The sequence below is a fragment of the Mercenaria mercenaria genome, chromosome 7, assembly GCF_021730395.1.
Source record: "Mercenaria mercenaria strain notata chromosome 7, MADL_Memer_1, whole genome shotgun sequence".
Classification (NCBI taxonomy): domain Eukaryota; kingdom Metazoa; phylum Mollusca; class Bivalvia; order Venerida; family Veneridae; genus Mercenaria; species Mercenaria mercenaria.
The window spans coordinates 2,725,027-2,738,241 of record NC_069367.1 but is presented as its reverse complement, the minus strand read 5'-3'; the positions used below and the strand labels follow the sequence as shown (position 1 = coordinate 2,738,241).

The 13,215-nt window shown below is 33.0% G+C and overlaps 1 protein-coding gene across 1 annotated transcript in view; it reads left to right on the top strand.

The window, feature by feature from the left end:
* LOC123555133 (uncharacterized) overlaps positions 1 to 12,609 on the top strand; it is a 55,607-nt gene extending 42,998 nt beyond the window's left edge. The window contains exons 18-20 of the mRNA XM_053548916.1: positions 68 to 201; positions 3,968 to 4,177; positions 9,758 to 12,609. Of these exons, the coding sequence (XP_053404891.1) occupies positions 68 to 201; positions 3,968 to 4,177; positions 9,758 to 9,865 (452 nt within the window). The 3' untranslated portion in view covers positions 9,866 to 12,609. The remainder of the gene's footprint in view (positions 1 to 67; positions 202 to 3,967; positions 4,178 to 9,757) is intronic.
* The last annotated feature ends 606 nt before the right edge of the window (positions 12,610 to 13,215 follow it).

Below are 13,215 nucleotides of genomic sequence, written 5' to 3'. Positions count from 1 at the left end.
GATTTAACAATGTACAGCAAATAGTATTCAGTTTTACAGTTAACTATTTTGTATTTAACTAACTTAGGGAGGTCAAGAAGCCCGAGTCCAACTTCTCGACGTCAGCGAGGTGAGAGCCCGACACCCGCCACCAATCCTGATAAGGGAAAGAAAACAACAGTGTCTGAACTGAGCAAAGATAAGCAGGCTGTGAGAATACATGTAAGTGGTATAAATGAGAACTGTAAAGACATGAGTTATAAGTAGAAATCTTTATTTTAGGAAAGAAACACTTTTGTACTTGACCTTCTCTCTGTCTTAAATAACAGGTAAAATTGTAGTGATTTACAGATGCTCTTTTAATGGTTATTGCTCCTAGGTTAAGGATTGAACATATCAATGTTTACCATTCCTTGCTACAATAGATATAACTGAAGATCATGATGTCTATAGCTGGCAGAATTTGGAAAGTTCTCTAAAGTATGATCTGTTCTGAAAAATAGAAAATTGTTTATCAAGGAATATTCTTTTATTTCATTAAAGCTTGAAGTATATTTTAGAGGATTTAGCTATACATGTATACTACTCTTAAAGGATGGTTTTATAAATTGTTCTACTCACTGAATTGTAACTTCCATAATTTCCTGCAGACTTCCTGCTCCTTAGTGAAACCCACTTAATATAGAAAAAAATGAAAAAATCATTTGCCTACCCTGTACATATAATCAGTGTTCCACTCCGGTAACCTGGTGGATGTCTGTGGGAAATTATGGGACTATTGAAGTATTGTAAAAGTTTTAAGATTAAATTCTAATTGTTACAGGAAGCTGTAGGAATAGGTGCTGTCTTACTTTTCTATATTGTCACTGTCATTGTGCAATTTCAAACCACTTTTTATGCCCCCGAAGGGAGGCATATAGTTTTTGAACCGTCCGTCTGTCGGTCTGTCAGTCTGTCCGCAATTTTCGTGTCCGATCCATATCTTTGTCATCGATGGATGGATTTTCAAATAACTTGGCATGAATGTGTACCACAGTAAGACGACGTGTCGCACGCAAGACCCAGGTCCGTAGCTCAAAGGTCAAGGTCACACTTAGACGTTAAAGGATAGTGCATTGATGGGCGTGTCCGGTCCATATCTTTGTCATCGATGGATGGATTTTTAAATAACTTGGCATGAATGTGTACCACAGTAAGATGGCGTGTCGCGTGCAAGACCTAGGTCCCTAGCTCAAAGATCAAGGTCACACTAAGACGTTAAAGGATAGTACATTGATGGGCGTGTCCGGTCCATATCTTTGTCATCCATGGATGGATTTTCAAATAACTTGGCATAAATTTGTACCACAGTAAGACGACGTGTCGCACGCAAGACCCAGGTCCGTAGCTCAAAGGTCAAGGTCACACTTAGACGTTAAAGGATAGTGCATTGATGGGCGTGTCCGGTCCATATCTTTGTCATCCATGGATGGATTTTCAAATAACTTGGCATAAATGTGTACCACAGTAAGATGACGTGTCGCACGCAAGACCCAGGTCCGTAGCTCAAAGGTCAAGGTCACACTTAGACGTTAAAGGTCATTTTTCATGATAGTGCATTGATGGGCGTGTCCTGTCCATATCTTTGTCATTAGTGCATGGATTTTAAAATAACTATGCATGAATGTGTGACACAGTAAGATGACCTGTCGCGTGCAAGACCCAGCTCCGTAGGTCAAAGGTCCTAAACTCTAACATCGGCCATAACTATTCATTCAAAGTGCCATCGGGGGCATGTGTCATCCTATGGAGACAGTTCTTGTTTCTTTATCAAGCTGTCCACCAGTTTCTGCATCCTTATTTCACTGTTACCTCATGATTTTCTGCAGACATCCAATATTTTCCCAAAGTATACATTCAGTTTTTTCTTCATAAGTTGCATTACATTGTTTTTTTCCTGTTAAAACTTCTGAAAAATCCCAAGTCATTGTTTAACATTCTCAGACACTGAGGGATGCTGTAGATGAGGGATTCTGCAGGTAGTGTTAAGGCAGTAAAAATGTGTTAATGCTTATCAAGCACAAAATTTGTTAAAAACTAAATTATTTGAATATTGTGTTGATAAGTATTCATTTCTTTTTATGCTTGATTTTAATTATACCTTACAGGGTCTTTATATGTTTACCTTTCTCCATAGAAAGTGCATTTTGCATTTAATATGTGCATCTATAAAAAGTTGTGTTTACACTTTTCTTTTACAACACGCCTTTATGCTAGAGTAAACCCTTACAGGGGAAATTTTTACTACAGTATATGAAAACTTCAATGTTTGTGGGTAAAATATATATTTTAGATATAGAATTTTCTTCAGGAAAAAAAAATAAAGGTTGACAGCTTGTCTGGCTCTCTGTTTTTGTCTGTCTTTCAGTACATCTGAACATCTGAAATAAACTTCTGATTTCTCCTTTTTAATGTACAACAACCTACCACCTTGTATTTTGTCTGATTGTGTTCACTGTAGATGCACATGTGTGCAGTTTCAGATTCTTTAGTTTCTTTTTTATACATTTTCAAAATCACTAATATTTGACTCCTTGTAAGGAATTATTACTGGTTGCAGGAAGAATCTGCATCCATGGTAACAGTTACTGTTTAAGCAATACCAGTTAAAGGTCTGAATTATTAATGTTTTCAGTTTTGTTTTCTATACATTTATGTAACACTGGTTGCATACATTTTAAGTGCTAGCATTGAATCACAAGGCAATCCTTTCAATGGCAACTTTCAGTTTAATGCAAGTTTTTCATGGCAATTTGATGTATTTAAACAATCATACTCTGTTCTGGAAAGCTCTGCCTTTAGGGACAAAACATTTATAGAAATTGAAAAGCATCAGCTGTATACTTAATGTTTAAAGAAGTGCATTAGTGCTGTCAACATGGATCAATACATTTTTTGGACTGTTTGAAAATTCTGTAGAATAGAATTGGTCTTATTAATGCAATTACTTATTTCTGATTGTTTGAAAAACGTAATTTAAAAATGAAATTATATCAAGGGGCTATTTTATTTTAGGCCAGCCTAGTATATAAATTCGGCCCAATATAAATTTAGAACCAGAAAGTTTGCATTATTTTAAAGTTTCTACAGTATTTATATTAACATACAAAATTATTAATGTTTTCTATACTGAATGACATACATACATGTATATACAGAGGGATGATGATATGGGCAGTCTCGGAGGGATGTTGGAAGAGCTCGGATTTGATATTGATAAAACTGGTACCTCAGTGAAGTCTCTTATGTTTGCAGATCTAAACATGATTTGCTATTTTCTGTGATTGTTCTGAATTTAGCTTTGTACATAAACTAAATGTTGCAAAATCAGAACAAGCAAAGAAATGGCAGCCGCTGTTTTGTAAATTAATCTTAACATTGCTTATTGACAATTGTAGGTGCGGGTGTAAGCTAACAGAACTACAAAATATCATGTTATGTATTGGTGTTTTATTAACATTTAAGTTTTTTTGTAAGCTTTTATGGAGGAGCCTCTAATAGTGTGGGTTAGAAATCGTAAAATTGATTGATCCTTTAACTGAAGAGAGATGGGTGTCATCTTAATCAGTGGACTTTTTAAGACACACATGTGTATAACCAGTGTTGTATATTAAACTTTAATGAAAATCCTTATTTTTAAATTATAGTAGTATTCATTAAAAAATTCCTAAAGATGAAAGTTAGGTAGCCAGAGGCACATCAAGATGTATCATGGTGTAACTGTAACATGGGTATCGAGATACGTTACGGTGACTGTAACTATGTTCATATCAAGATACATGCCTAGTCTTAGACAGTACTATACACAAACAGTTTTACTCATTAAAAAAAAGGGTAAAATAATATTTATGTGTGTTAGATGTTTAATGTTTCATTCAGGCATTAGGTAACTGCTATGTCTGATATAAAGTGAAGAAAATTGTGATTTACCGTGGAGCTTGTTTTACAGTCTGGAGTATCTTCAGAGAAGAACAGTCAAATCCTGAGCAGAGAAAACTCTGCCCGAGCCCCATCAAGTCGTGTGACCTCTGCCCGAGCCCCATCAAGTCGTGTGACCTCAGGAAGGGCATTGTCAAGCCGGGGACCGACCGGGTATCCCAGGTCACTCTACGACTCTTCTAGAGGCTCAGAAAGAAGTGTTTCAGTAAAAAATGGGCAGGTGATGTGCCCTGTAACTCGCCCTGAATAAATGCACCTAATCTAACTTGGACCAATTTATTTATTTGCACAGCATATGTTTTATACCCACACTTGCTTTAACTCTAAATTTCACTGTTTATCCTCCTAATGTTAAATATATTAATTGATGCAGTTTTGATATAATCTATTTGTAAGACTGGAACATTTAGAAATACGTAAAGTATTTTTAGATTTTGAACTTAAAACATACATATTGAGATATATATATATATTTGCAGTGTAAGGTCAAAATATCTTTCCCCAAGTGAACACCAGATGCAACATTCTCGCAAGTTGCAAAGGCATGAGTAAAAATTTTAAAATCTGTTCATATGAGTAAAATTAGACTTTTCAGTCTGTGTACAGTTAGAAAAAAATTCAATTCCATGTCTTTTGAATGGTTTTTACCAAATTAAACCAGTTTTACCTCTGAAATTTTCAAATGTCACACACATTGGGCAATGTCATTTGCAAATTTATGACATCACAATATTCAATTTTTATTATTAGAAAATATAGTAATTCTTTGAGAATTTTGTGATTTCTTTTACATTTTACAATGATAGTTGATCTCATAATCTTTTCTTGTATATAATTATATATTTCTTCATCTGTATTGATGAATATTTGGAAAGAAAGCCAGATCATTATAAACACTTCATATTTTTTCACATTAAATGTTAGTTGCATAACAGTGAAAATTATAAAGTAAAAATTCCACTGTTTGAAACAGTGACAGAGTGAGTCTCAAACATTATCAGCCGTTACACTTCAGTAAACCATGGACAGACTTGAAATAAATTATAATTTAACATATATTTTACAGACTAAGCATGCTTTATTCCTAAGGAATGCTGCATTCAGTTTGCTGTTCCTACTGAAAATAGTATTTCATACTCTTTCATCAAAATATTTTATTTGGAGGTACAGTAAACCTCGCTTATAAGGAACAGCTTGGGACCTCTAAAAATTGTTCCTTATAACCGAGGTTCCTTATATCCGTATAGCGAACTAATTCCTTGTAACCGAGGTTTGTATAGCGAACACTATTTGACCGACGTTTGATTATGATTATAAGATATGTTTGCAGCCCTTACCTTGCTCGGCAGCATGTTATGTGAAAAGGCATCAGTACTAATATAAAATAAATGTTCAAATAATTAATACAAAAATGTTAAATTAGACTACCAATTAAAATTTAAAAGTAGGGTGTTTATGACATACAGTGCATTACGAATAGACAACGGCGCCATACATACGGTCTAAAGTGTAAATTATACCTATAGTTTTGCTATTGTCCATTTTTGCACCTGCTATAATTTTTACAATTGAAAATTTGGTAAACTGGACTGCTTGCCATTGTTAATCACGCGTAATTAACACATTTATTTAGGATAGTATGACATGACCGTGTCCACGACTGGTTTTCGTTTTTACTATTGTTAACATGAAATACCTAATACATGTGGCTCTCAAACATAATCTCGAGTAAATATAAGTTAATGATGATATTATTTATTTTCTTTTTATCATATCCGCGAAATAACAAACTAAAGATCATAGAAAAGAAATAATATGTGTTTATTCATGTGCATAAAAGCGCGTGAAAGTGCCGACGTTACTCTGACGTCATCAGCGATTCCCCTGTTTATTTCCAGTTTTCAATAATTTTTATTCTTTATGTCTGTTCGCTATAACCGAGGGGTTTTCCATTGAATTTCGTACTTTGGGACCAGAAAAAGTGTTCCTTATAACCGAGTGTTCCTTATAACCGAGTTCCCTATAACCGAGGATTTTTACGTTGAAGAAAGAAGGAATTAGATCGGGGAATTGAAAATCGTTCCTTATAACCGAGTGTTCCTTATATCCGAGTTCCTTATAAGTGAGGTTTACTGTACTGAATACTTGCAAAAATCAGTAGCTCTGCATTTAAACAGCTGTGACAGAGCATGTCTTGCAGTATAAGTATTTAAGATAGTATTGCATTTAACATCATGCTTCCGCATACCTCAGAAACTGGGGGAAACACTGGGATTATATTTTGTTGTTGCAGTCAGAATTCACTAAATTTGTTAGCTAAGATTAGTTTCTTTGGTATATACTTACTGTATCGATTTTTTTTACAGAAATTTAAGTACAAGGATCTGCATTAAAGTAACATTTTAGTGTTTATATCTTAAAGGCAGATGTTCAGTGTTCAAAATAATAGAAAATATAAGATAGATCATAACTAATAATTATTGATCCTGTATTTCTTACAATCATTTTGCACAAAAAATTAGGTTTCTTAACATTACTTGAGCCAGTTTCACCAAAATAGGTTGCTACATTAATGCAAGAGTCAGTTTTAAACCTGATTCCACATTTCGTAACATTTGCCACAAAAATAAATCTAAATTTAACACTTAAGATTCTAAATTTAGTGTCTGATACTACAAGTTTGGTATGTACAATAAAATAGCACTGATACACTGTTAATCGACTGTTATAATGGACAGTAGATTGATTATTCATACATGATAGAAAGATCTTTATGCATGGCTCTGAGGTTGTGTTTGTGGTACAAGATAAGATACAAGATTGTGGTGCTCTGTGTTCCGAGATATCTACCCTTACCTGTTATCTTTCATACGTAAGGAAAACACTGTTCCCTTATCTAGAAAAGTCTGAATATATATGCTGCTTTATGTTTGGGTAACTTTGTTTTTGCAATACAGTATCAACAAAAGAAACACGATTCATGTAAAAGTTTGTCTTAAAGTTCAGAATGTAATGTACGAAATATATAGTAATAAAGAAAACTGCATTACACCTCAAGCTTAAAATAGTAATTTGAGTGTATAAGTTTACAAATAACTACCATGACTACAGGAATCGAAGATCAAATAATTTTTTTCTCTGTTTCATTGATCAAACCTGAACACCTGCCTTTGAATATTTTTAGCTTTTCCTTTAAGTGGTTTAATCAGATTTTATAACTTTGATAAGGTCGTACATTTCTGGAATTAAGTTTTTCTTTCAGATACAGCTTGAAATGTAGCATTATTTTCAAAGATTGAAGTGTTTTAATGTTTCATATTTACATCGAGTAAGGCAAAAACAGATGTGTTTCTTACAGTATATACTGGTCACTAGTAGATACCAGTCTCATCAGTTTCTTGTTTGTCATTTGTAGAACATCGAGTCTGAGTGGTCAATAGTTCTTAAACACTGGATGATCTCTTATTATAGAAGATTGTGTGATTTCTAGTTGTAGAACACTGAGTGATCACATGTTATAGAAGGCTGAGTGATTGCTAGTCGTAGAACACTTAAGTGATCACTTGTTATAGAAGGTCGAGTGATTGCAGGTAGAACACTGGATGATCACTTGTTATAGAAGATTAAGTGATTTCTAGTCGTAGAACACTGGGTGATCACTTGTTATAGAAGATCCAGTGATTGCTAGTCGTAGAACACTGGATGATCACTTGTTGTAGAAGATCGAGTGATTGCTAGTCGTAAAACACTGGATGATCACTTGTTGTAGAAGATCGAGTGAATGCTAATCGTAGAACATTGAGTGGTCACTTGTTATAGAAGATCGAGTGAATGCTAGTCGTAGAACACTGGATGATCACTTGTTGTAGAAGATCGAGTGAATGCTAGTCGTAGAACACTGGATGATCACTTGTTATAGAAGATTAAGTGATTGCTAGTCGTAGAACACTGGATGATCACATGTTATAGAAGTAAGTGAATGCTAGTCGTAGAACACTGGATGATCACATGTTATAGAAGATCGAGTGAATGCTAGTCGTAGAACACTGGATGATCACATGTTATAGAAGATCGAGTGAATGCTAGTCGTAGAACACTGGATGATCACTTGTTATAGAAGATCGAGTGAATGCTAGTCGTAGAACACTGGATGATCACTTGTTTTAGAAGATCAAGTGAATGCTAATCGTAGAACACTGAGTGGTCACTTGTTATAGAAGATCGAGTGAATGCTAGTCGTAGAACACTGAGTGGTCACTTGTTATAGATGAAGTGATGTAAGAGAACATGAGTGGTACTTTTATAGAAGATGATAGTGAATGCTAATCGTAACACTGAGTGAGTCACTTGTTTATAGAAGATGAGTGAATGCTAGTCGTAGAACACTGAGTGGTCACTTGTTTAGAGGTAACTGTAATGCCTAAATCGTCAGAATCATGTGTGTGTTCCACTTGTTAAGAAGTGTATAAGTGAATGCTAATCGTGTAGAACACTTTCACTTGTTATAGAAGATGATAAGTGAATGCTAGTCGTAGAATACTGAGTGGTCACTTGTTATAGAAGATGATAAGTGAATGCTAATCGTAGAACACTGAGTGGTCACTTGTTATAGAAGATGATAAGTGAATGCTAGTCGTAGAATACTGAGTGGTCACTTGTTATAGAAGATCAAGTGAATGCTAATCGTAGAACACTGAGTGGTCACTTGTTATAGAAGATGATAAGTGAATGCTAGTAGTAGAATACTGAGTGGTCACTTGTTATAGAAGATGATAAGTGAATGCTAGTCGTAGAATACTGAGTGGTCACTTGTTATAGAAGATGATAAGTGAATGCTAGTCGTAGAACACTGAGTGGTCACTTGTTATAGAAGATGATAAGTGAATGCTAGTAGTAGAATACTGAGTGGTCACTTGTTTGAGGTAACTGTAATCCCTGACAATTTGACAGAAGTCATTTTGTCTGTGTATACTCCACCTCAGACCCATGTAGAAAAGTTGTCAATAAATTGCACTAGAACAAGTCAGTGCTCCAAAAACACTTTCCACTCTTAAATACTAGTGAAAAACAGTTCTAAGTAAATATTTGGTTTGCGGAAATATGCCACCATAAGAAACACATCTGTTTTTACTTCACATATTGCCTAGAGTGCTGTGAGACCATTTAATGATTCGCCTAATATATATACATTAATGTATTTTAGCCATAATTTGCTTTAACAAGAAACACTGGATTGCCGTGCAGTTATTGTTTAAAGTTGTTTTGTTACTTTCATTAATGCTTTAATAACATTAATAAGTTTTGTATAGTTTTATGCAAAAATAGCTTTTTATTCAAATAAATTATATATATGTAAATCATAGAAATAACTTTACTTTGACACTGTGTTACCTTGTTACTTGTAACATACCTGGTTGCTAATTGAAGTAAGCAGTTTTATTAAGAAGTGCCTACATTATAGGCATGTAATGCGTCATTAATTTAATTTAGTACATTTGATCACATTTGAAGGAATTAAATGTGGACATTTCTTGTACCAGTATTAAGATTTTATCTTTAAAATGACTTTACTTAGATATACAACCAACAAAATGAGATACTACACTTCTGTAGATTTTGAATTTGTCAGTTTTAGTGAAACATTCAGACAGATTTCTTGCCAAGTGTTTAAGCAGTGATATATTCTTTCTGTTATCTGGTATAATAATAATAATAATTATCCAAGGTAATGTGTAGAATACAAAATACAAGATAATGTATAAAATATTTCTGTAACTGTGGTATTGTTTAATACTTGCAGGTGCCACGTAAAGGTATAACTCTCAGTGCCAAATTCGGGAAGAGTGGAGGTGAGCACGAGTGGAGCACAGAAGATGGCCGATATATTGACAACTACAGCTTTGAATAAGAAGTATATACAAAAAATTGACTCGTGTAAAACAATGCTGAAGATACCGGTTGGACTGGTTAATTTACTCTAAAACTTTACCAGTTGTTAAACTGTCCCCTGGTTGAACTTTAAAAGATATTTCTGTACTCTTTACATCACTGGTAGAAATGGCAAAGAAAATGTTCAAAGGCACTATAACCTACTGTTTTAATTGTATTTTTGCACATTTTCATCAACCTTTGACATGCCAACTAAGGACCATACTTGTCCTCAATTTTAGAGGAACTGTACTGACATAGCTATCAAAAACTGAATTAGCCATAGAATGTTTAATTAGCCACAGAATGTTTAATTAGCCACAGAATGTTTAATTAGCCACAGAATTTTTAAATAGCCACTGAATGTTAAATTAGCCGTAGAATGTTGTCTTTTATAATGTAAAGAAGAGTGATCTTTTCCCTTTATCAGTATCTTTTAAACATCAAGATATTTATGGAAGAGGGCTTTTAGAGATTTGCTTTATTTATTTTATAGATCAATAATTAATCTTGGTTGTGTAATTTTCTACTTGCATTAGATGTCAAAGTTAATTGATTATTGTGCAGATGTATTAAAACTATTCCCATCCCAAAAAGAAATTGTGAGTTGGATGGAAATATGTAAAAGCTCACTGCATTTAAAGAACAACTTACTTAACATTATAAAATATTGGACATTTTAATTGTATTATAAAATGAACAAAATTTAATATAGAGGCTGAGAGATTTGCAGAAAACCTACATGGTACTCCTGTGTGTAAATAACCCTATCACAATTAATAACATCAGTTGAAAATTGTGTGAAAAATTATTGAGTTGCTGCTGCATATAAATCTAGACAGTTTAAACTTTAGATTTGTGTAATACAAGTTCATTTGGGATGTGTATGGCTATAAACTGTAAGAAAACTAGTGTCCTAAATTTTGACATTTTAGGTGCTTACAGAAATCCTGAGAGTAATTCTACACCTCATAGCAATTGATGTACACAGACATGTAGGGCATCTCAACCTCTGTAATTCAAAAATGTGGATTTTATGTCAAAATTTTGTAAATTTTATGTAAAATATAATTCAGGTATTGTGAGTTCATTGTAAAACTACAGAGACAAGCTTTTCTATTTATTCACTTTTATATTTAACACCAGGTCCTGATATATAGTGCCTTCTTGCTGTAACTGCTGAATTTGAATAGAATAATCTTGTTTGTGGCTTAATGTTTTCTTGAATTCTTATGCGTTATTTTTGATACAGTATTTTATTTTGATTTTGTGCCTTGAATAAGTGTTATACATGCATAATTAAAAGATATAATTATACATTTGTGCATTTTATATTGTGTTATAGACAAAGTATTTATTTTTTATTTTAGAGGTTATATATACATGGTGTGCCTTGTTGTATTTTATGTTTAGCGCATAATCCTGGTCAGGTTGATTGCTTGTTTTCTATTTTATATTTTCTGTGATATTTTAGTATGTTTACAGTATTCCAATTTTGTTATCATATCTGTATCTTTATAATCAAATTATGTAATATTTAACCAAAACTATATGTGTAAATCTATATTGTAATTGTGTTAAAATTTTAGAGAAACTGGATTTTTATGGATAAAATCTCGTCCAACAAATTAAATTTCCATTTATTCTGGACTTTACAAATTCTGAAATCCCCATAAAATACCTGCTGTGATAAAAACCACAAAATAGGCAAAAAAAATAATGAAATTATATCACAGTATAAACATTGACTTACAAAAAAGTTTGTAGACAAATGAGAAATGAACTTTTTCATCAAAATGAAGGCCCAAATAATTTGTACTAAGTGTCCATTCAAAATAAAACTTTTCTCTTACCAGTTGATTATAGTCATAAAATAACTTGTCTTCAAAATGGATTATATCTGGTCTAGTAAAAAAACAACAAATACCAAATGCCATGCTTAACTTTCCAATTATTCTACATGTCTCCAGACTCTTGGAAGGCAAAAACAATTGCAGTTTGTAAATTTCATTATTTAGGTAAAGTAACTCCGGTTTTATAATTATGAAATGTTATCAAACACGATACTGTTACGTTCACACAAAAACGTGCTGTGAAATTTAATATCTGGTTTGTTTACACATATTTAGTCCGTCTTTCATCTTACTTTTACATAAAAACAGAAGAGAAACTTGAAAACAATATAGAAATGGCTACCAAACTAATTACTTTATGTGGATATGAGTTACTGAGTACTACTTGTATGAATTTTTCAGTTAAAATGTAGCACATTATGTTTATAAAAGGAGATATTTTTCTGTATTGCTTATAATGTTTACTTTTTTACAAGGATAAATAGAGGTATAAGGTTATATAAGATCACCAAGAAGTAGTAGGAGTGAGCAGGGTTTATTTCTGCATTTATTGTATCATAAATGGCATAAATTATTCCTTTATTTTTACATTTAAATTTAATATGTTTAAATATTTAATCCTGAATTGTAATAGAAGAGTGGAGGAGTTAAGAGTTGTTTTGAGAAAAAATGCCAAATATGTTTGCCAAGCTTTGCATTAGTTTTACGTGCTATAGGGGCAGTGTGATACTTGAAACCTTTTCACTAATTTGAACCAGTTTCTCTTATTTTAGAGTTATCTTTGAATTACTATTATACTTTGTAAATGCACAGTTGATTCACTTTGTATGTATACTTGAATACTGAATAAATTATTACTGCTTGTAGGGTATCATAACTTTCACTTGCTTTTCTTACTTCTACTCTTTTAGATTCCACAGAACACCCTTTTACAAATTTAAATTTCTTCAAGCAAACACTAACTGTTTATTGGTATTTTTTTCACCAGTTACAAACTATTTGAATACAGCTGGGAAATTTTAAATACAGTATGGTTAAATCTATTAACTATTTTCAGCCTTACTGTCAACTAGTAAAACACAACAGACACATGTGCAATTTTTAACTTACTTAGTGGAAAAAACATAAAGTGCTTACTATCTTAGGCAGAGCTGTGTACCTGGATAAAAATACATTGTAACTTGCACAAGGTCCAAATATAGAGACTGAAAGAAGCTGTTTATTCTTTTTTTCTTACATCTGATGGCTGTTTTTTAGAGTAACACAGAAATAAGTAAGATACCGGTAATTAAGTGGGCAATTGACACTACAGTCTAATGGCAATTCAATAAAGACACTGGATAAAAGTTCGACTTAATGAAATTTTCCTTCTCGTTTTTAATCCCCCGCCGCAAGTGGTGGGGTTTATAGGAATTGTCTCCTGTCTTTCCATAACATTTTGAAGGATTTTCATGAAACTTTGGTCACATGATCACCT